The sequence below is a fragment of the Centropristis striata genome, chromosome 6, assembly GCF_030273125.1.
Source record: "Centropristis striata isolate RG_2023a ecotype Rhode Island chromosome 6, C.striata_1.0, whole genome shotgun sequence".
NCBI classification, from domain to species: domain Eukaryota; kingdom Metazoa; phylum Chordata; class Actinopteri; order Perciformes; family Serranidae; genus Centropristis; species Centropristis striata.
This window is the reverse complement of record NC_081522.1, coordinates 3,041,408-3,067,007: the sequence shown is the minus strand read 5'-3', so window position 1 is coordinate 3,067,007 and position 25,600 is coordinate 3,041,408. Positions and strand designations below refer to the sequence as shown.

Sequence of the window (25,600 nt, the reverse complement as noted above, 5' to 3'; positions counted from 1 at the left end):
TGAAATATCGTGATATTCTTTTGGGGCTATATTGCCCACCCCTAGTTCCTACAGGCGCTGGAAAGCCTTGAAAACACTTAAATTTTGTGTTTCCAAGGTTTAAACAGTGCTTGGAATCCAGGTACTATAGGATGCCATGAAACATTTGTCTCCCTGTTGTAGAATGCTGTTACTAAACATCTATATATATTAGTGGTCGATCGATACCGATGCCGATACAAATTATTTTGACATCAGTCTTAACCGATCCCCGATACGTGCTGCTGATTTTTTTGAAGCCGATATTGCCTTTTCTCTCTCAATTTACATGATAAAAATGACACAATGATAACAAATGTTACACAAGTCTCAATTTAAACAAAAAAAGAAACATTTACTAACAAAACAAACATATTAACAGTTGGATAGCAAACAATGTGTATGTTGTTCTCTGTCCCTAAACACATGCAGCTTTCAAAATAAGAGCACAGTGTGTTAACAGAATCTACCACAGAACTTACAAGAAGACTGTCAAAATAAGATGCCTTAAATAAAACATGCAAGAACCTTTATTCTCCTTTACAAAATGTCATTAAAATATGCCCCCGGAACCCCTAAATGGTTATTTTTATTATTTCCTCATACATTTTTTTTTATTTGGCAACTGTTGAGATTTGCACTATGTCTTTTTAAGTATTTCGTAATCTCGTCAAGAATATCGTTATCGAAAAAATAGTCTGAAATATCGTGATATTCTTTTAGGGCCATATTGCCCACCCCTAGTTCCTACAGGCGCTGGAAAGCCTTGAAAACACTTAAATTTTGTGTTTCCGAGGTTTAAACAGTGCTTGGAATCCAGGTACTATAGGATGCCATGAAACATTAGTCGCCCTGTTGTAGAATGCTGTTAATAAACATCTCTATATATTAGTGGTCGATCGATACCGATGCCGATACAAATTATTTTGACATCAGTCTTAACCGATCCCCGATACGTGCTGCTGATTTTTTTGAAGCCGATATTGCCTTTTCTCTCTCCATTTACATGATAAAAATGACACAATGATAACAAATGTTACACAAGTCTCAATTTAAACAAAAAAGAAACATTTACTAACAAAACATAGCAAACAATGTGTATGTTGTTCTAGGCCTGGAGGTGGTGGCGCCTCAGATGATCCACATATTTGATGTTTTTCTTTTTTCCGGTATCAGCAGCAGCTCACCAGAGAATGGAGATTCTGCACCGAGCCGATACAAGTAAGTAGTCTATGTATCTGTGAGTTTTTATGTGACACATTCTTCCATGTTTACAAAATCCCTCACAACAATAAATATAAAGACATTTTATGGCTTCTTCTGCAATTAAATGTCAGCTACCCATTGATTATGTCTGTATATTACTTCTAAAAAAAATTTTTTTAAGAAAAAAGAATGCTGTTACTAAACACAACGGTGAATTCCCTTGCAAGGTCTGCATTTCAGTTAGTTTTAATTAGTTTTTAGATTGAGTTTAGTTTTAGTTTAGTTTTTATTAGTTTTAGTGTTAGTTTTAGTTTTCTGTAATGGGGTATTTGTTGGGTGGGAGATTAAAAGAGGTCACAGTAAATTTTTGCCTTATTCATCTTCATTATGTATGAAAAAAGTTGACAAAGACGGAAATGAAGGACATTTACACTATAATTTTAGTTAGTTTTGTAACCACACAATACAGTTTCAGTTAATTATCATTATCATGTAACCTTTAACCCTTAAAACATGAAAAAACATGAACATGAAATCTCAAAAAAAGCCTTTAAAGAAGTGAGGACCGGCCGAAATGTCCTCACTTTGCAAAAATGACCTCACTCTGTTGGTTAAAAACGTGTTCTGGTCCTCACTATGCAGGAAGTTCAAGAACACACACACACACACACACACACACACACACACACACACACACACACACACACACACACACACACACACACACACAATGCATGTATCAGCCGATGCTGATACAAGTAAAAAACGTAAATATCGGCCAGATATATCGGCCGGCCAATTTATCAGTCGACCTCTAATATATAAGCCACAAAAGTTTACCAGTTTGACCATTAAATATACTGTCCTAGTGGGTAAAATATCAGTCTGTTCCAAATATGTTTTAGACAATGGAAGTGGAAATGAAGTGCAACAGATTCAAACATCACTATAATATTGTGCTGCCCATCTGATATGCATTATTGCTCTGTCCTCTTCTACAAATCAATATATTTATATGATCCAAAATCCACAGTTTAACCCATTAGCGTTTCAACCACTTGAAAGATGTTCAAAAACATCTTGGACAATTCAATACACTGTGAGACATATTTTAACCCTATAAAGCCTGAACCACTAAATAATTGCCAGAAAATTCTCATTTTTTTTTAAACTGGAGTGTTTATTGAACCTGCTGACAGGTAATTAACAAAAAAATCTAAAAACAATAGGCATATATGATTTTAATTTGTGTTATATTTGATACATCAGTTCTTTTTGTGCAATTTGTTGCTCACCGTTTGTTCTTGAACTAACAAAAACATATAAAACCCAACATTTTTAACCTTTTAAGACTTTACTTCCTTTTAACATTTTCCTCAAACATGCAAAATATTTTTTTCCATATAACACAACATCAGACATCTGCTGATATGAAGTTTTCACGCAGCAATGACTGATCCACCAGTGGAACCTGCATATAAATTTTGCTATATCTTGTATTTTTGTGCAATTTGTTGCTCAGTTTTTTTTTCTTCAACACATGTATACATCAGGTTTTTCAGGAAAAAAATATCACACTGATGATGTATGGGTCTCAAAAACTTGTGTATCAAATATGATACACTTGGCTTTATAGGGTTAACATATGGGTGAGCCCTGTTTATAGGCTGTGATGTTTTTAGAGTAGTGAAGTGGCTTGGTGGTGCATTTAAGTTGGCTTTACTTTCTATAGGAATTACATAAATGGATCCATGTGCATGTCTGCTGTGAATTAACCAGCTTTGTTGATCCCAAAATTGCAGATCATCCCACCAGGGGGTCCGCAGAAAGTGTCCCAGTGGGACCCCACCACATAAAGAAACACAGAATGAACTATAACTCATAATTTCTATGTTTTTAAAAGTATAATGCCATCCATGTTTTACTCAGATGGCAGTAGATAGATGAAGAACTGGGCTTGGCATCACATATTCTCTAAGATGTTGATCTATATATTCCTACTGATGGATGAATAAACCTTCATTTTTGATAGTTTCATACACTTAGACTGTTCAAGACATTCATCTACAGGCAACATTCAGATAAGAAACCGGTTAAAAATGTTCATTTTATAATGTTTTTAAATTTAAAATGTTGTGTACTGTACCCTGTCGAAGCTACTGAATATTTTACACACACTGTAAAAAATAATCTGTTTAATTTACAGAAAAATACCGGCAGCTTTGGTTGCCAGAACCTCACCGTAAAAATTACAGTGAGTGGATTTTCTATTCTAAATTTAAATGTAAATATCAGCAAAAAATGTCATTTAGACTGAATAATCCTGTTATTTTTGGGGGGTTTTGTGTCATTCATTCACACATGAACTATAACTCATAATTTCTATGTTTTTAAAAGTATAATGCCATCCATGTTTTACTCAGAAGTCAGTAGATAGATGAAGAACTGGGCTTGACATCACATATTCTCTAAGATGTTGCTTATATCAGATCAGGGTCAGGAAAGAGTCATGCTGTATGTAACATAAACTTGTGAGTTAGCTGCTAATGTGCCACCCAGACTTTCTAGTAATTTTCCAAGAGAGAAGTCAGCACTTTGTCAGAGGGACTTCTCTCTGTATCCAGGAAGTGACGGCGAGGACTTAATGGGGTCGAAACAAGCCGAGGGAGGTCGTCCCGTCTCTACAAAAGAAGTTGGGTGGAAGAGGAGCTCCGTCAAGTCAGCCAGAGTTAGATAGAAGGACACCGGAAGTTGGATGATTGGACGTTCAAAATAAGAGCATCCAAAGTGAGTAGTTGTGGAGACAAGGTCAGATATATCTTGTATAAAATGATAGAACTGGATGGAACCCTCTTATATGTTATATTGCAACCTTTGTTCACATTTGCAACATTTAGAATTATTTATTGAGCATGATAGTGTTTTGAAAGTGGAAAAAAAAGATTCAAAATCAAAATTTTTTTGGGACTAAATGACTAAAAAAGAAACAAAATGACCAAAAAAACATAAAATGACTAAAATCCAAAGTGAGTAGTAGAAAACAAATCTATGTATCTGTGAGTTTTTATGTGACACATTCTTCCATGTTTACAAAAATCCCTCACAACAATAAATATAAAGACATTTTATGGCTTCTTCTGCAATTAAATGTCGGGTACCCATTGATTATGTCTGTATATTACTTCTAAAACATTTTTTTTTTAAGAAAAAAGAATGCTGTTACTAAACACACACACACACACACACACACACACACACACACACACACACACACACATTCTTGTACTTTTGTGAGGGCCCTCATTAGAACGGTGAATTCCCTTGCAAAGTCATAATAGTTTTGTTTTAATTTTGTTGCGAATTTTTGTTTTCAATTTCAGTTAGTTTTAATTCGTTTTTAGATTGAGTTTAGTTTTAGTTTAGTTTTTATTAGTTTTAATGTTAGTTTTAGTTTTTTGTAATGGGGTATTTGTTGGGTGGGAGATTAAAAGAGGTCACAGTAAATTTTTGCCTTATTCATCTTCATTATGTAGGAAAAAAGTTGACAAAGACAAAAATGAAGGACATTTTCACTATAATTTTAGTTAGTTTTGTAACCACACAATACAGTTTCAGTTAATTATCATTATCATGTAACCTTTAACCCTTAAAACAAAGTCTGAAATCTCAAAAAAGCCTTTAAAGAAGTGAGGACCGGCTGAAATGTCCTCACTTTGCAAAAATGGCCTCACTCTGTTGGTTAAGAACGTGTTCTGGTCCTCACTATGCAGGAAGTACAAGAACACACACACAAACACACACACACACACACACACACAAACACACACACACATAATGCATGTATCAGCCGATGCTGATACAAGTAAAAAACGCAAATATCGGCCCGATATATCGGCCGGCCAATTTATCAGTCGACCTCTAATATATATGTATATATACATATATATTTTTCTGTTGATCAATGAAAACCCTGTACTTAAATGTTTATTTAATTGTATTATTACTTGTTTGGAAGTATTTTGATGGCATTAGAGGTTTTTTTTTGTTCTGGTCCTCACTATTCAGGAAGTTCAAGAACACACACACACACACACACACACACACACACACACACACACAATGCATGTATCAGCCGATGCTGATACAAGTAAAAAACGCAAATATCGGCCCGAAATATCGGCCGGCCAATTTATCAGTCGACCTCTAATATGTATATACATATATACAGAAAAAAAAAAAAAAAAAAAAAAATATATATATATATATATATATATATATATATATATTTTTTTTTTTTTTGTTTTGTTTTGTTTTGTTTTGTTTTTTTTTTTGTTTTTTTTGTTTTTTAAAATATATTTTTTTTAATTTTTAAAATTTGTTTTTTATATATAAAATATATATATATATTTTTTTCTGTTGATATGTTTTTTTTTGTTGTGTGCATATATATATATATATATATATATATATATATATATATATATATATATATATATATATATATATATATACATATATATATTTTTCTGTTGATCAATGAAAACCCTGTACTTAAATGTTTATTTTTATTTATATTTTATTATTACTTGTTTGGTTTTCTGATGGCATTAGAGGTTGTTTTTTTTTTTTTTAAAAGAAGGTTTTATTTTGAAAATACAAGCCGGAACACGTGTGTGGCATTGTGTCGCTCTTCACTGCTCTCCGGCTGTGGGAAGGTGGTCCTGGGCGAAAAACACCGTCCACAAAACCAACCGACGGGGCAACTTTATGTTTTTGATACAGTCCTTTTAATCTCCAAAACAAAACCATGAGACTCCGGAATTGACACGAAATGTCGCTAAGAAATGAAGTGACGGGTTTGACTTGTTTGTTGTCGGGAATAAAAAAAGTTGGGAACTACGAGGTGAAAATGGAGAGGCCAGCTGAGTGAGAGTGGGGTGAGGAGGCTGGATCTGGATCTGGATCTGGCAGAGTTGGGAGTCCTGCCCTGCTGCTAGCAGGCTAGTTAGCATGCTCACACACTTCGCTCTCTCCGAGAAGTAATGAGGTGAGATTGAAAGTCACTTTTACAATTAAAATGTCATAAAATGTTATTTGGGAACGTTTTAGTGAATGTCTTGGTTGCTGAAAATAACAGGTCAGATGAGCTTTGGGCTAAAGAAAAAACATTGACATGAATAGGGCCTGCTCATTTTTTATTCTAACTCAACTTTAACCCTCCAGAAGCTCCAAAGCATGACTTCTTCATGACATCCAGAGTAGAAAACAAAGCAGCGTGGAGCCCTGCTGTACATTTATTTACCTCTAAAGTTCTGGCTGTAAACTCCATGAGGCCAGTTTCAGTTTGATGATGATATACCAAGTAAAACTGGAGACAAGGTCAGATTTATCTTGTATTAAATGATAGAACTGGATGGAACCCTCTTATATGTTATGTTGCAACCTTTGTTCACATTTGCAACATTTAGAATTGTTTATTGAGCATGATAGTGTTTTGAAAGTGAAAAAAAAGATTCAAAATCAGATTATTTTTTGGACTAAATGACTAAAAAAGACAGAAAATGACCAAAAAACACACACAAAATGACTAAAAAAAGACACAAAATGAATTAAAAAAGACACAAAAAGACAACATGACTAAAAGAAGACACAATATGACTAAAAAAAAGACACAAAATTACCAAAAAAAGACACAAAATAACAAAAAAAAAGACACAACAACAGACACGAAATTACCAAAAAAAGACACAAAATTACCAAAAAAAGACACAAAATAACTAAAAAAAGACACAACAACAGACATGAAATTACCAAAAAAACACAAAATGACAAAAAAACACACAAAATGAATTAAAAAAGGCACAACATGACTAAAAAAAGACACAGAAGGACACAACATAACTAAAAAAAGACACATGACTAAAAAAGACACAACAAAATTACCAAAAAAGACACAAATGACCAAAAAAAGACACAAAATAACTAAAAAAAGACACAACAACAGACACGAAATTACCATAAAAGACACAAATGACCAAAAAAAGACACAAAATAACTAAAAAAAAAGACACAATAACAGACACGAAATTACCAAAAAAACACAAAATGACAAAAAAAGACACAAAATGAATTAAAAAAGGCACAACATGACTAAAAAAAGACACAGAAGGACACAACATAACTAAAAAAAGACACATGACTAAAAAAGACACAACAAAATGACCAAAAAAGACACAAAATTACCAAAAAAAGACACAAATTACCAAAAAAGACACAAAATTACCAAAAAAAGACACAAAATAACTAAAAAAAGACACAACAACAGACACGAAATTACCAAAAAAGACACAAATGACCAAAAAAAGACACAAAATGACTTACAAAGACACGAAAAGACATGACAAGGATTAAAAAATGGACAAACTAGCCCAAGACTCCATAGAGTTAATACATCGTCCATTAAATTTCTGACAGAAATGTCCTCATGTGTCGTGTTTCCTTCAGCGGCTAGCGTACTTTAAAGGTACGTTTGAGGGGTGTTTCCAGTTGTTATCATTTAAAAAGTAAAGTAAGTTGATAAAAAGATGTTTGACTGAGAACTTTTAACAACATACCAAGCAAGTTCCAACATTTGATACTGGGATATATGTGACCATCTGTGGTGGAGCAGCTATTTATTACAATGGCAAAGCTAGCCCTTGTTTTCTTGGCCATTTGAAAACACGTCTGGATAGCAGTAATCATACTTTGGCTTGGCTGAAAGACTCACAATATGGCCTCAGCAGGGAACATCCATGCAAAAATGTTGAGTGACTTTATAGCTAAAATGATCAACGTGTTAAGGTCAGTCTCCTGCTGTGTTTCAGTAATTGCCTTAATTAAAATCTAGCATGTCGTAATTCAGCATTATACTCATGTCCTTGTGTGAGCCGAACCAGAATCACTCAAGACTCATGTTTCATTTTGTCTTCTGCATTTCAGAGTTTCCCTCCAGCCTGTGATTCTCCAGGGGAGCTGTTTTATCTGTGGCAAGACCGCTGCTGACATTGCAACTTCCCCCGATGGATCGGAGCGTAGTTGATGATCTTATTTTCTATAGGAGTTCTGCCTGAATTTTTCTGTATTTCTCCTAAAGGCAACCACCCTTAAACTTATTTCAGAGATCCTCTCTCCCTCCCCCTTGCCTTGATCAATCATCTGTGTCCCGTGAGCATCCATACTATCTGCATTCATGCAGTTTCTGATCTGAGATGGGGCCCTGACAGGCTCTTCCAGGGACTGGAGGTACCCCCCCCCCTTTACAGGACAGGCCTGTAAAAGAAAAGAAAAGTGCACCAAAAAGACAAGCAGTAATACTGATCAGCACTTGCTGATGGAGCTGAGACACAAAACGTGCTTGCCCAGAAAATATTCATGAACTCTTGGACTTTTTAAACGGGACTTAAGTGGATGTATGGGGTGTATTCATGAAGTGTGACTGCTGATGCCAGCTCATTGGGACTTGAGTGGGTGTAATCAGCTTTATTCATGAACCCTCTGTCTGAGTCTGGGTACAGCCTGGATGTTGGATGCCCTGGGTGTGTTGAATCAGCTGTTGCGGTGATGAGGCAGGGCTCCTGGTGGCCTGTGTGGCTGGCTGGGCAGGGGCCCAAGGTGATGTGATGGGGTGCAGGAACAGTAAGGTCCTCCCTGAGCCTCCAGGGGATGTTCAGTTGGACCTGGTCAAAAAGGTGAGTCGACAATGTGGTTACTAGCAAGGTTATTATAGTTAACGAAAACTAACGAAATAACGAAAACTAGAATTGAAAAAACATTTTTGTTAACTGAAATAAAAATGAAAACATTCATCATTCATCAACATCATCATTCATCGATTTTATCATCTATCAACTGAAATCACCTGTAAAAAAAAAAAAAAAAAAAAAAATTAATATAACCCAAATATTGATATCAGTGTCAGCCACAATATCCAATATCAGTCAAGCTGAACTTACTATGGACTAAGACTCTATCTGTTTATTTACATATACTTGAAACTAGAGGTGTGCCATATCGTATCGTTCACGATAATATTGGTATATTTTTTTTTATGGTTAAAAAAAATTCATATCATGATATTGGCAACATTCCTACTTCTTGATGTTGTGGTTAAAGTTGTTTTAATCACAAAAAGCTACTGACTCCCTGTCGCTAAACACATGCAGCTTTCAAAATAAGAGCACAGTGTGTTAACAGAATCCACCACAGAACTTACAAGAAGACTGTCAAAATAAGATGCCTTAAATAAAACATATAAAACCCTTTATTCTCCTTTACAATATTTCATTGAAATATGCCCCCGGAACCCCTAAATGGTTATTTTTATTATTTGCTAATACTCAAGAGTCGAGAGTAAATTTTTTGTATTTGGCAACTGTTGAGACTTCACACTACATTTTAGATTTTCATTTATTTATACATTCTCTATATCTTTTTAGGTATCTCCTAATATCTTCAAGAATATCGTTATCGCAAAAAATGCCTGCAATATCGTGATATTCTTTTAGGGGCCATATCGCCCAGCCCTAGTTGAAACTTTGTTAACACTTTCTATGAAGACTACATCTATAGTGCATTATGAGCGCATTCATAGTGAATTATAATGCTCATTATAATCAATCATAATGCATTATGACTGCACTCATAAACACATATAAAGCTTCATAATGCAGTATAGCTAATGAAAATGTGTTACACTTAACGCCAACAATGAAACATCATGATTAGCTATACTGCATTATAGATGCGTCTATATGAACCTCACTTTACTTAAAGCATACATTGATCATTTATTTATACTTATGGCATCCTATGAGTCCTTATAACAATTGATTGTTGAGGTGTGTGTAGAGAGGGGTATGAGTAGTTGTAATGTATTATAAGCCTCATCAGTCAGCCTGTAGTTTATAACCAGTCAAGAGCACTCATAAGACACTTGGATTTATAAGTCATTATAAGCTATATTTATAACTGTTGATATAGTGCATCATGAAGCTTTATATGTGTTTATGAGTGCAGTCATAATGCATTATGATTGATTATAATGAGCATTATAATTCACTATGAATGCACTCATAATGCACTATAGATGTAGTCTTCATAGAAAGTGTTAACAAAGTTTCAAGTAGGGCTGGGCGATATGGCCCTAAAAGAATATCACGATATTGCAGGCATTTTTTGCGATAATGATATTCTTGAAGATATTAGGAGATACCTAAAAAGATATAGAAAATGTATAAATAAATGAAAATCTAAAATGTAGTGTGAAGTGCAAATCTCAACAGTTGCCAAATACAAAAAAAAATTTCTTGACTCTTGAGTATGAGCAAATAATAAAAATAACCATTTAGGGGTTCCGGGGGCTTATTTCAATCGAATATTGTAAAGGAGAATAAAGGTTATTATATGTTTTATTTAAGGCATCTTATTTTGACAGTCTTCTTGTAAATTCTGTGGTGGATTCTGTTAACACACTGTGCTCTTATTTTGAAAGCTGCATGTGTTTAGCGACAGGGAGTCAGTAGCTTTTTGTGATTAAAACAACTTTAACCACTACATCAAGAAGTAGGAATGTTGCCAATATCATGATATGAATTTTTTTTAACCATAAAAAAAAATATACCGATATCACTGTGAACGATGCGATATGGCACACCCCTAGTTTCAAGTATATGTGAATAAACAGAGTCTTAGTCCATAGTAAGTTTAGCTTGACTGATATTGGATATTGCAGCTGACACTGATATCAATATTTGGGTTATATTCCTTTTTTATTTCTTTTTTTTTTTTACAGGTGATTTCAGTTGATAGATGATTTTTTTCGGCTGAAATTGTCAGGGTTGACAATGCTCACACTTCTGGTCGTCAGCAGCCTCTTTTTTAAAAAAAACAAAAAACCTCTAACGGTATCAGAATACTTCCAAAGAAGTTATAATAAAATTAAAATAAAACACACTGTTTACATACACATTGTTTGCTATGTTTTGTTAGTAAATGTTTCTTTTTTTGTTTAAATATTTGTTTCTCCACACAGAATATATCAACTTTTAGTTTTTTTCTGCTCTTGTAACTTTTTCACCTGTGACTTCCTGTGTTTCTGTATCTTGCAGGTTGATCCTCCCCAACCTCAGCAGACAGATATCTATAAGCACTTCATACGAGGGGATGGTACGAGGAGCAAGATGGGCGGGGCCGGTGGAGGAGGAGGAGGAGACAAGGCTGGCTCCACCTCCCCGTGTCAGGCCCAGGCCGCCACTCCCACCGCCTCCTCCCAGCCCCCCAAGGACCCGTCAGACCTGTCCGACCCTCAGCGGAAGAAGGTGGCAAAATATCGAGCCAAGTTCGACCCGCGGGTCACCGCCAAGTACGACATCAAAGCTCTGATAGGTCGGGGGAGTTTCAGCCGGGTGGTTCGCGTGGAGCACAAGAGCACGCGGCAGCCGTACGCCATCAAGATGATCGAGACCCGTTACCGCGAGGGGAGGGAGGTGTGCGAGTCGGAGCTGTGCGTTCTGAGACGCGTCCGCCACACGAATATAATCCAGCTGATGGAGGTCTTCGAGACGGCGGAACGCGTCTACATGGTGATGGAGCTGGCCACCGGGGGAGAGCTCTTTGACCGCATCATCGCTCGCGGGTCCTTCACGGAGCGGGACGCCACGCGGGTGCTGCAGATGGTGCTGGACGGCGTCAAGTACCTTCACACTCTGGGGATCACGCACCGGGACCTGAAGCCGGAGAACCTGCTCTACTACCACCCCGGAGCCGACTCCAAGATCATCATCACCGACTTTGGGTTGGCCAGTAGCAGGAAGAAGGGGGACGAGTGTTTGATGAAGACCACCTGCGGCACACCGGAGTACATCGCCCCTGAGATCCTGGTGAGGAAACCCTATACGAACGCTGTAGACATGTGGGCGCTGGGGGTGATATCGTACATCCTGCTGAGCGGAACCATGCCCTTCGAGGACGACAACCGCATGAGGCTGTACCGGCAGATCCTCAAGGGGAAGTACAGCTTCTCTGGAGAGGTGAGGAGTTTTATATCGCACACTCTTTCTCTCTCTTTCTCTCTCTTTTTTTCTTACACACTCCCCATATTTGGAGTGCATTCCACACACCGCATGAGGCTTTGTCAACAGATTTCCAAGAAGTTCAGCTTTTCTTGTGAGGTGATCAAGGTTATTATAGTTAACAAAAACTAACGAAATAAAAAAAAAAAAACATAAACAAAAGCATAAAAAACATTCTCGTTAACTGAAATAAAAATAAAAACTAGAGTTTTTAAAAAAACGATAACTAAATGAAACTGTTTTTTGTGGTTACAAAACTAACTAAAACTAACTACAATTATGGTGAAAATGTCCTTAGTTTTTTTTAATTATTTTTTTAATATTTTTTTATTGCATTTTCCAACATGGACAAAAACAACAAACAACACACTGTGGCCACAGAAAACAAATATCCAGTTACTTATGACGTAATACAGACAATACAATGAAAATGCTCCGTCCCATTACAATTGACAGTGATGTAGCAAATACACATCTGGAAAAACAGAAGTGAAGAGTCGTTAAAAATAAAAAATAAAAAAAAACAAACAATTTTTTCCAAAAATCTCAATTTCCATTTTGAGAGAAAGCAAGTTTTTTTTTGATAATTAAAAATAACAAGTAAATGAATGTCCTTCCTTATAACCCAAAAACATCAGTTAGCCAGTTTCCCTCATTGCCATCTATCATCATGTCCTTAGTTTTAGTTTTTGTCAACTTTTTTCATTCATAATTCAGTGTTTCTATTTGAACATGCAACACATAGTAAATATGTTTACTGAGACTGGGATGTTTACACTAGAACCAAAATTCAAAACACCCAGAACTGTAAGAGTTAATAACCTTATTGGGGCTGAGATGATAAACCAAAGGAAATTAAGACAAAATTTATTATGACCTCTTTGAATCTGGCACCCAACATATAGCCCATTACAAAAAAACAAAAACTAACACTAAAACTAATAATAATCTTGGTTGCTGCCATCATTACTATTATTACTATATACTGTAATATACTACTATTATTATTATTATACCGGCCTTATTTATTATTATTATTATTACTATTATTATTATATATTATTATTATATTATTTTACTTGTAATTACTCTATTTATATATATATATATTTTTTATTTTATTTTACTTTTATATTGTTTATTATCTATTATTACATATTATATTATATTATATATATATTATATACTGTACTATTATTATTATTATTATATTTTAATAATAGTCACTATAGCATTGTTGCCATCATATCACCAGTTTAATTATTACCATCATCTGCCAACCATCCTACCAACTGATGATGTTCTTTTCTTAACTTCTTAAGTGTCCTTGTTCTTGTTCTGTTCTGTGTTTTTTTCTATTGTTGTTTTTATTTATGTTACCTCAGTATTTTATTCTATTGTATTTTATTGTACTTGAATACCGGACTGCTGTGAAAACCGAATTTCCCTTCAGGGATGAATAAAGTAATCTATCTATCTATCTATCTAAAAACTAAGCATTTTCAAAAAATAAAAACTAAACTAAAACTAGCAAACTCACTCTAAAAACTAACTAAAACTAACTGAATTTGAAGACAAAAATTCACAATGAAATTAAAACTAAAACTAATGAAAAATCCAAAACTATTATAACCTTGTGAGGTGACATGGTTCAACATAGACACATATTCACACACCTCCCTTCTCTCCTCACTAATCATCTCACGTCCACATCTATCTGAAGTACTCTTACCTTTTTACCTTGCAGTACTCGCTCTGATGCATTTGTCCTCTCTAAGTCAATATGCCCTCCCTCTAAGTGTGTGTATGTGTGCACAATAATTTATGCTCTATCTGTGTATCTAGTTGGAATAATGCTGAGTCGTCTGTTCCTTTGTTTCATAGTGTGGGATGTTTATGTTGCCAGTGAGATTTAGAAAAGGGGCCCTTGGTTAATGTTTGCCCCACATAGAGCCACTCCAGCGCAAATAATAGCTGAGTAGTTTTGTAATATTTAATGAGGAGCAGTTGAATCATCTCCATTTTTTTTTTTTTCTTGGAAGGCATCCAGATTTGAACTTCTCAAGTGTCTGACAGGTAGGACGAGGTCACATTTAATAATTGAAATCACTTCCAGGGAGTTCAGTATTTTAGCTGAGGTTTGCAAATCGTATATAGCAGAGCTCCTGGATGAGTACTAGGCTTTAGTCTTTCTTGGAATTTGTGAGAGAACCTTTCGCTGGACTCCACCATTATGCATTCTCAGGATGATATAGTTGTTATTGAGTAGATATTGTGGCCTTAGTTGTCACATAAAAGACTGCGAGTTTAAAAAAAGGAATATTTCTCATGAGAGCAATGACAGAGCAGTCTTTATTCTCTGTCAACATGGAGTACAGACTGGGGCCTAAAAATTGATACTTATTCTTGGCATTTCTGTTTGAAAAACAACAGAGGAGAGAAAGGCGAAATGATGGCTTCTTTGTGAGCTGCATTGTAGCTCACAAGGACACACAAAATCCAAGTCCAAGACAGAAGCCAAGCCAATGTGACATGCCCCTTAAACCTGCAATAACGATTATTTTTTTTGGCCATGTGTTAGAAGAAACTGTCGACACAACATTTTTTAACCTTCAAGTTTTTATGACAAACTAGTTGCCTATTTACACATGGATGGATGGATAGATAGATAGATAGACTTTATTTATCCCAAGCTGGGAAATTACAGTGTAGCAGCAGCATAACACACAGAGACAATGACAACACAACTAAATAAAAAGAACAACCTAGGCATACTTCAAGCAATAAAATATAAAAATACAATAAAAAATAAAGTGTCTAAAGAATGAGTATGTATTAAGGAGTAGAATAGAATTCCAGTGCAGAATAAATATGAATATACAGTATAAAAATGTTGGTGCTATGAAACATCCAGCTGATTTGGAGCGCCATTAGCATTCATATGGAGTAGTGTTTCCAGCTGTTTGGTGAAAATAAGTCTGGTAATCACTCTACTTTTAGCTCTGGTTTTGGTCTCCACCAGCTTTTAGGCAGCTTAATGCTACGCTCTGTTCATCGGCTAGTTGCAAATTTTGTCTGGCTTCTGTTTGGTGCTGAGCACATAGTGCACATTGGGTTTATTGAACCTTTTCCACTGAAACTGTTGACTGCTGTTGCCCTAAAAAAAAAAAAAGATGAAGAAACGACACTATGAGAGCAGTGAGAGCGAACTAAAACAATGAGCTAAGAGGCGCTAAAATGCTCCTTAGATCTGAGGGTAGCTGCAGAATGGGTGATAATTCTCCATGGGTTTGTTACTGCAAACTGTATTTCACTTCATTTTAAGTAGTCATTTGACCCATTACAATTAGTATAGAAATATTACTACTACTATAACAGCTTTAGAGGTAACTTGTAGAGATTTGTAAAATAAAAAAACTTGTGCTTACATTTTCACCTAAATGGATTGTGTGTTTCCAGACAAACGTGTGAAGCATTGCAACATTTAACCCATTAAGGCCTAAAACGCCTGGAAAACATGCCTGTAAAACCTCTGGGTGATTTTGAAAGAACCCCCTAAAACCTGAAGTTTTTCTGGAAATTCAACAGAAGATTTTTCAGCCTCTGTAGCAGATAGAAATGAAATTCAAAAAGTATTTGAGAGCGTATACCCGTGGATTTCATGAGAAGTTGAGTTTATTTGTAAAAAAGTTTTTAAAAAAATCAACAAACTCAGCAAATGTTGCATTTGTCTGAATAAAAAATCCTATGCATAATACTAATACATGCCCATTAGCAAGATGCTAACATGATATGACCATTGGAAGAAATAGACATAGTTCCCATTACCCTTCTGTAATAAAAAAAAAATATATCATAATAATAATAAATAATAATACATTTTATATATTGCACTTTTCAGGGTACTCAACGACGCATAAAGTAATATAAGACATAAACAGTCATGATTTCTTATATCATCATCACAATCAATTATTATTATTAATAATATTAATATATTATTAATAATAATATTATTATCTCCAGATGGCCACAAATCTGTCTGTTCTTCGGTGAAAATATGTCGTCTAAAAACATATTCCTCATCCATAAATGTCGGTCGATTGGTCCGAGGGTTCAAAGTCCGGATCAGCAATAAAATCATCGGTGCTGTTTTCATCAGATCTCTTCCGTCACTTCCTGCTGAGCTCCTCCGCTATAGTCGTCTTCCTCCATGATTTATAAGTTCTGGAAAAGTCCCATGTTGCATTGCGACACTCCCGCATGTATTCTGATCATGATTCTGATGCATTTCATTGGCCAAGAGACCGAAAATAGGTGGAAAAAAATACAAATACTACAAAATGACATATCCGCTGTCCCGGCCTTAATGGTAGAGTGACGCAACAGCGCTCCCGGTTTTAATGGTAGAAATGCGGTAATGCTTTCCCGGCGTCAATGGGTTAAAGGTGATTTAGATCCTGCATTGTTGGTGAAGCTTGTCATCTTCTTCCTTACCAGTTTTCTTGGCACATTACTGCCACCAACTATCTTATCATTGAAATAACTTGTGCAACTCTGGTATGCATGATACAAACAAAACATGGAAAAATTGTTCCATTAAGCTACCAATGGTCAACAACTTTACAGGGTTCCTTTAACTGTTATTGAACGACAGCCTCAATTGGCTGAATGCTTCAATCAAATAGGCTTGGGCGGTATCTATTTTTTGACGGTATTGTATTATATGACGTGTTTGTGTTTCTGTGTAAACTCTCCTATCCAAATATTCTGCTGTCTACATGCTGTTTTCCCCTGCTGTCTCTCCCTGCCGTGCCAGAGCTGTCAGCTCATCATCTGTCCACTGAGCAGCCCCCAGCAGCTCCGTGTTGCTCTTCAGAGGCAGTCCCTTAAAGCAGTAGTTCTCAACCTTTTTGAGTCGCGACCCCCAATTTAACATGCATGTTGTCCGTGACCCCCGCTCACTGAACAGAATCTCACACGCACAGTTCAGATCACCCAAAAAAGAAACAAAATGATCAAAAAAGACACAAATTGACCACAAAATGATCAAAAAAGACACAAAATGACCAAAAAAGACACAAAATGACCAAAAAAAGACACAAATTGACCACAAAATGATAAAAAAAAAAATAAGACACAAAATGACCAAAAAAGACACAAAATGACAAAAAACAACTCAAAAAGACCAAAAAAAGGAAACAAAATGACCAATACAGACACAAATTGACCACAAAATTATGAAAAAAGACACAAAATGACCAAAAAAGACACAAATTGACCACAAAATGATCAAAAAAGACACAAAATGACCAAAAATAAGACACAAAATGACCAAAAAAAGACACAAAATGACCCAAAAAAAGAAATAAAATTACCAAAAAGACACAAAACGACAAAAAACAACTCAAAAAGACCAAAAAAAGGAACCAAAATGACCAATACAGACACAAATTGACCACAAAATGATAAAAAAGACACAAAATGACCAAAAAAGACACAAATTGACCACAAAATGATAAAAAAAAAAAATAAGACACAAAATGACCAAAAAAAGACACAAAATTATCCCAAAAAAAGAAACAAAATTACCAAAAAGACACAAAACGACAAAAAACAACTCAAAAAGACCAAAAAAAGGAAACAAAATGACCAATACAGACACAAATTGACCACAAAATGATAAAAAGAAAGACACAAAACGACCCAAAAAGACACAAATTGACCACAAAATGATTTAAAAAAAATAAGACACAAAATGACCAAAAAAAAAAGACATTAAGTGACCAAAAAGACTAAAACACATTAACACATGAACACTTTAACACAGTGGAGACAGAGCTGACTTCCAAAATGATTTGGCGACCCCCAGAAATCATCTCGCGACCCCAATTGGGGTCGGGACCCCAAGGTTGAGAATAGCTGCCTTAAAGTTTGCAAAATAAAATGACAGAAACCGCTCAAAAACAGCTTTGTCCATGTTGGTTGGCTCACTTTTATCAGCAGAACAAAATCCAAAGTATGCCTAAACAGGGACAGATGTATTTTACTGATAGTGCTGTTAGTTCACCAACTGCCTGTTCCATCAGTCTACACTGACCTCTGGTGGTGACTGCTGGGTACTACAATACATCAACAAATATACCGCCACCACTCTGTTTCAATAATAACAAGCATTAGTTCTGTCTACTGATCATTTGACCACATAATAGGACATCCACACCTAACACAATGCTCTGCACTTTATATATTTATATAATTACAGTATTGTTTTAATGCATACAGTGGCACTAAGTTGATGGTACAGTGAATGAATGACATGAATATACTAAGTGCTGAGAGAATTCAATTCAATTCAATTCAACTTTATTTATAGAGCGCATTTCATGCACAAGGCAGACTCAATGTGCTTCACAATGTATACACATAATTACAGTTAAAAAAACAACAACAAAAAACACAGAAAAAACAAACAAAAATCGATTACAAATTAATTGAAGAGTGCAGGTAGACAAGCTATTCCATATTCACCACATATACACTTACTTACTCACACATGTGCACCCACTCCCACAACCACAACCACACACAGAATGAGAATGTATCTTTTCTATTTACTATTTATTGAGATGAGATGATAAGAATGTATCTTGTTATTTACTATTTATTATGCTTTTTTTATGAGTCCAGTAGCTTAGTGCATTGAATTTCGTTGTATTTCTGTGCAATGACAAATAAAAATCTAATCTAAATCTAATCTAATCTAGTGTCCAAAAAAACACTCAAAATGTACAATATAGAGAGCTGGAAATATGCAAAAAGTAAAGAAAAAATAAGTGTGCAAAGCACACGGTTTATATGCTGCACATCTTTACAATAGGAGACTGTAAGAATCATTTTAGCTCTACAACCGTGAATAAATTAAAATAAGAAATGTAACAAATAACCATTATTCATTTACATTTCTTTTGTCAAACCTACAGGAAGCCACTGGGGAGGGGCTATATGTGGCTCCAGATCTGTGGGTATTAGAGACACAAAACAATTTATTTTTTATTCAATCAATCAAGAATTGTTTTATCAAATACAGACCCACAGACTGACCAACAAAGTATTCAGTCAAACTGAACTGAACTGATATCAAACATGTATGGACGACAGCAACTGCAGCATTTTATCAAACTTTCCTCAACTTTAAGCTTCACTGCTCTGATTTTTTTTGAATGACACATAAAAAAGCCTAACTTTGCAGGGTTATTTCGTCAACTTCCTAACATAATATCCTGACACACACCTAAGAATGAGCCCGCTATGGCCTCCAGGGAAAAAAAAGGCAAATACTGACGCCTGCCGGAATGCTAATGCTAATGTTAATGCTAAATATTGATACTTGGCGGTCATGAATCAATATGATATTGCCACGCAAAATATTGCGATACTATGCTGTATCGATTTTGTCCCCCACCTCTAGTGGGAGTCCTACCCCTGGTTTAATACATAGAATCAACTATTTTTGATTAAATATGAATCAGTCAACAAATTAATCATGCGGAAGTACTGAATACTTTTTTATTTTACTGTTTTTGTTGAGTTGGACATTGGACAGAAAACAAACATTTGAAAGCATCATGTTCAGTGTGTTTCACAATTTCCTTTACCATCTCTAAACTAAATAATGTGAAAAATAGAGATGATGATTTAAAGTTATGGCAGATAATAAAAAATCTGTAGTTTAAAAAGTACTCCACCCCCCTCTAAAGGATAATGTTAGCATTGAATGTTAGCATTTCACTTCTGGGCTGCATTAACCCTTCAAACATCATAAAAGTGGTGTTCATTTATGAAGATTATCCTGCTGAACAAAAAGTGTAAAAATCAGAAACGTGTGTTTGCCACAGAGCTTATTTTCCGCCATGATCCAAAATCCCATAGGCAAATTCTTAACGCTCTATAGATTCTGGCTGGGGACCTTTATCACGTCTCATACCTCTTTGTCTCCTCCCTATGTTTCCCCTCTGTGTCTATCAGATAATGCCAAATATATATATATATATATATATATCTACATGTGACGTGATACTTGTCGACTGATCAGCTGACAGTGAAACAAGACTAAGACATTCCTAACTGAGGACAAAAACCATTCATCTCATAAATGGTTAACTTTGTCTTCTTGAAAAAATGCAAGAGAACAACTTGTATTATATCACTTTGCATGGCAGAGAGGCCTGTTACCCATCGTTAGAGAAAAAGAAAACCCCGTCCTGAGGGGGAATGGGAGGTGGAGCAGACTTGAACGTGCTTCTCTTGGGGTCATGTTTCTTCACAGCTGCAGTAAATAACGTCCACATTTACAGCTGCAGCCCAGGAACTAATCACAGCCCGGACATTGTTAGAGGTGGAGGAGAAATGTACATCTGAGGCTTATATATGTGTCATGTATCTTTAGCCAACACTGGTGATTTACCTGCTGGGTGTAGAGTGGAGCTTGTTGTCTACTGGGAGACTGAAAACACAGCTGGTTGCCAAGCAGGACATCATGTACAAACTGCCTGTGTGTGTGTGTGTGTGTGTGTTCTTGTACTTCCTACATAGTGAGGACCAGAACACGTTTTTAACCAACAGAGTGAGGACATTTTCGCAAAGTGAGGACATTTCGGCCGGTCCTCACTTCTTTAAAGGCTTTTTTTGGATTTAAGACTTTCTTTAAGGTTAGAAAAAATGATTAAAAAAATGATAATTAACTGAAACTGTATTGTGTGGTTAAAAAACTAACTAAAATTGTAGTGAAAATGGCCTTCATTTTTGTTTTTGTCAACTTTTTTCATCCATAATAAAGATGGATAGGGCAAAGGAAATAAAGGCAAAATTTAATGTGACCTCTTTTAATCTCCCACCCAACAAATACCCCATTGCAAAAAAATAAAAATAACACTAAAACTAAAACTAATAAAAACTGAATTAAAACCAAAGCATTTCAAAAAGTAAATACTATACTAAAACTAGCAAACTCACTCTAAAAACTCAACAAAAATTCACAACGAAATTAAAACTAAAACTAATGAAAAATCCAAAACTATTATAACCTTAGCAGGGAAATCACTATTCCAATGAGGGTCCTCACAAAGATAGAAGTGCAAGAGTGTGTGTGTGTGTGTGTGTGTGTGTGTGTGTGTGTGTTTGTGTGTGCGTGTGCGTGTGTTCTTGTACTTCCTACATAGTGAGGACCAGAACACGTTTTTAACCAACAGAGTGAGGACATTTTTGCAAAGTGAGGACATTTCGGCCGGTCCTCACTTCTTTAAAGGCTTTTTTGAGATTTCAGACTTTGTTTTAAGGGTTAAAGGTTACATGATAATGATAATTAACTGAAACTGTATTGTGTGGTTACAAAACTAACTAAAATTATAGTGAAAATGTCCTTCATTTTCATCTTTGTCAACTTTTTTCATACATAATGAAGATGGATAAGGCAAACATTTACTGTGACCTCTTTTAATCTCCCACCCAACAAATACCCCATTACAAAAAACTAAAACTAACACTAAAACTAAACTCAATCTAAAAACTGTGTGTGTGTGTGTGTGTGTGTGTATTCTTGTTCTTCCTACATAGTGAGGACCAGAACACGTTTTTAACCAACAGAGTGAGGACATTTTTGCAAAGTGAGGACATTTCGGCCGGTCCTCACTTCTTTAAAGGGTTTTTTGAGATTTCAGACTTTGTTTTAAGGGTTAAAGGTTACATGATAATGATAATAACTGAAACTGTATTGTGTGGTTACAAAACTAACTAAAACAATAGTGAAAATGTCCTTCGTTTTCGCCTTTGTCAACTTTTTTCATACATAATGAAGATGAATAAGGCAAAAATTTACTGTGACCTCTTTTAATCTCCCACCCAACAAATACCCCATTACAAAAAACTAAAACTAACACTAAAACTAATAAAAACTAAAACTAAACTCAATCTAAAAACTGTGTGTTGTGTGTTGTGTGTGTGTGTGTGTGTGTGTGTGTGTGTTCTTGTACTCCCTACGTAGTGAGGACCAGAACATGTTTTTAACCAACAGAGTGAGGACATTTTTGCAAAGTGAGGACATTTCGGCCGGTCCTCACTTCTTTAAAGGCTTTTTTGAGATTTCAGACTTTGTTTTAAGGGTTAAAGGTTACATGATAATGATAATTAACTGAAACTGTATTATGTGGTTACAAAACTTACTAAAATTATAGTGAAAATGTCCTTAATTTTCATCTTTGTCAACTTTTTTCATACATAATAAAGATGAATAAGGCAAAGGAAATAAAGGCAAAATTTACTGATTGAATCTCCCACCTAACAAATACCCCATTACAAAAAAATAAAACTAATACAAACTAAAGCATTTCAAAAAAATAAATACTAAACTAAAACTAGCAAACTCACTCTAAACACTAATTAAAACTAACTGAATTTGAAAAAAAAAATTCACAACAAAATTAAAAAAATAAAACTAATGAGAAATCCAAAACTATTATAACCTTGGTAGGGAATTCACTGTTCCAATGAGGGTCCTCACAAAGATAGAAGTACAAGAATGTGTGTGTGTAAAGGCATGCAGCCTTGATATTCCCAGTTCCTGTCTCAGTAGGGGGTAGAGTGTGACTCATTACCAGTCACTCATACTAAACCGTCTCAGAAAGAGTGTGGACAGTAGTTGTTGAACACGTTTGTTTTTTAAAGATATTTGTTGTTACATTAGAGCTTTTGGAAACAAAAAATTCTGTTCAAGCAAGCTGATGAATTGCTTGATTATCAAATGAATCACCTCACACCCATTATTGAGTCAGTCAATATCAAAAGACCGCAAAGACATTATGGTCACATTGAGTCAAATAAACCTAACGTGGTCAAATACCAGCTTTTGTCAGTTAAGAGCTCAAAGTACTCTGCTGCCCTCTTGTGTCCAATGGACAAAGCTGCACTGTTGTCAAATCAAATTGTACATTCTAACACATTTTGTCAGTTTAACAGGTGTACATACATGCATGTTTTTCTGACATCACAACTAGATTGGTAGCCAAACACAGCTTGCAATTTGCATTAATGTTATGTAGAAACGCTCCAGTTTACATACAGTGAGAATGGGCTTTGGAGTATCCGCTTTCCAGGCTTCAATGGGTTAACACAGTGGAGACAGAGCTGACTTCCAAAATTATTTGGCGACCCCCAGAAATCATCCCAATTGGGGTCGGGACCCCAAGGTTGAGAATAGTTGCTCTAGTATAAAGGTAGAAGATGCCGCTACAATGCATTTACAGTGTCATTCGATACTCAAGCACAGATGCAGAGGACCTGGAAACACTAACAAACCTCATCTAAAACAGCGTGTTTCAGACACATGTTTTCAAATCATGTGAACATGTTCTAGTACAGGGGTGTCAAACTCTGGCCCGCGGGCCAAATTTGGCGCATTTACCGCTAATACTACAAATCCCACAATGCCCTGCTGTTGTTTTGGCGCGTCAATCAGGACAGGACCCAGAAACGCTCCTCTGTGACAGTCGTCATAGCAACCTCAAGCTAGAGCTGTCTCCCAGCTACCCCTTCCCAAAAATGGAGAAAAGAAAGCTGTTGAAACCTGTTGAAATGTATTTATTTATTTATTTATTTTGATATTTAAATCAGAAGGATGCAAATAGAAAAGACGCATACGATTTAAAAAAAAAAAATGTATTTAATAAATTAATGACATTGATGTGTTTTTTATTTGAAATTTGATTTTGCATGTCTGCACTATTTAGTTATATATTGTATGTTTATAAGCGTTGCTGGTTCCATATTTAATGTTAAAGCAAAACATGTTTGGTATATATTAAAAGGTTTATTTGTTCAATGTTGGCCCGCGATTTTATTATTTATTAAGTTTTACATTTTGGCCCATTGTGTATTTGAGTTTGACACCCCTGTTCTAGTAGAATCCCCAAATGAATAACATGAACCTAAAAATGAGCATAATATGTTCTTTGTTTGATCATTTCTGTCTTGTCTCCCCTCCTCCAGCCGTGGCCCAGCGTGTCCAACCTGGCCAAAGACTTTGTGGAGCGGATCCTAACGGTGGACCCCAGCGAGCGGCTCACGGCCGGCCAGGCCCTCAAGCACCCGTGGATCGTCAGCATGGCCGCCTCGTCGTCCATGAAGAACCTCCAGCGCTGCATATCTCAGAACCTCCTGAAGCGGGCGTCCTCGCGCTGCCACAGCACCAAGTCGGCCCAGTCCACTCGCTCCAGCCGCTCCAACAAAGCCCGGCGGGTACGAGAGAAGGAGCTGCGGGAGCTGAACCGCCGCTACCAGCAGCAGTACAATGGCTGAAACAGTACTGGACTCTATGTACCTTTTATAGGGGGAAACAGCACTACAGTGACTCTTTTACAATGACTACCACCATTCAAAGTTGCTGCCAATGTTGGAGGCCAAAATGGTTTCAAGTCCCAAATCATTGCCTTAAAAAACAAACAAATGACTTCATCGCTACTAGCAAAAGTAGAGTTTGAGAAGTAATGCTGCCAGTGGAGGATTCCTTTGGCAGTGTGTCTCTAAGACCCCGTTCACACGAGGACGGTCTGAACAGAAGACGCAAAAGTGGCGTCGCGTCTTCACTTTTTATTCCTCGTTTAGACGAGCGTTTTCGGGAGGAAATCTGCTGCATACGGTGACGCAAAAGTGTGAGAAATTGGATTGTATGCAGCCAGGCGGCATCACTTAAAGCCATAAGAGCATCTTTGGGCATGCAGAAGTTTTCACGCCACACATTTTCATCAGCTACTCCTTCCACAAAGTTCTCCTCCGACCAATCGCTGCATCCAGAATGTGATGGAGGTAATTCCAGATCCTTCTCTGTTCACTAATACTATCTGTACATATCCTGTACATTTGGTGGAAAGACTCCTGTAAGTTTATTAGAGCTGCCAGAGCAGCTTGAAGGTCCCACCATGGAAATAATCCCACGTTTGTTTATTTCCTGTACTGGAGCATGTATGTGACGTAAACACATACGTGACGTGAGCAGATCAGATCAGAGTTTTGTGTCTTGTCAGTGTAGACGACACGCTACGGAGGAGAGGATTTAACTTTTCCACTTTGGAAGGTGGTTTCAGATTTTTGCATCTTTAAGCCCCCCAAAACGCCGTCACCGTCTAAACGAAAGGCACTTCCGATAAAATATTTTGTCGTTTTTACCCGCGAGCGTCCTCGTGTGAACGGGGCCTAAATGAGCACAGAAACGG

General features: G+C 36.1%; 1 protein-coding gene across 1 annotated transcript; it reads left to right on the top strand.

Moving 5' to 3' along the window:
- Nucleotides 1–5,939: 5,939 nt before the first annotated feature.
- Nucleotides 5,940–25,156, top strand: pskh1 (protein serine kinase H1). The gene is made up of 4 exons (XM_059334386.1): nt 5,940–6,271; nt 8,206–8,954; nt 11,373–12,293; nt 24,378–25,156. Exons 2-4 carry the CDS (start codon nt 8,886–8,888, stop codon nt 24,684–24,686), a joined length of 1,299 nt encoding a protein of 432 aa, XP_059190369.1. The 5' UTR covers nt 5,940–6,271; nt 8,206–8,885; the 3' UTR covers nt 24,687–25,156.
- The last annotated feature ends 444 nt before the right edge of the window (nt 25,157–25,600 follow it).

Coding starts and splice junctions, on each gene's coding strand:
- pskh1 (XM_059334386.1), top strand. CDS start 8,886: ATGGGGTGCAGGAACAGTAAGGTCCTCCCTGAGCCTCCAGGGGATGTT. Junction 8,955..11,372: donor AGTTGGACCTGGTCAAAAAG/GTGAGTCGACAA, acceptor TGTATCTTGCAG/GTTGATCCTCCCCAACCTCA. Junction 12,294..24,377: donor AGTACAGCTTCTCTGGAGAG/GTGAGGAGTTTT, acceptor CCCCTCCTCCAG/CCGTGGCCCAGCGTGTCCAA.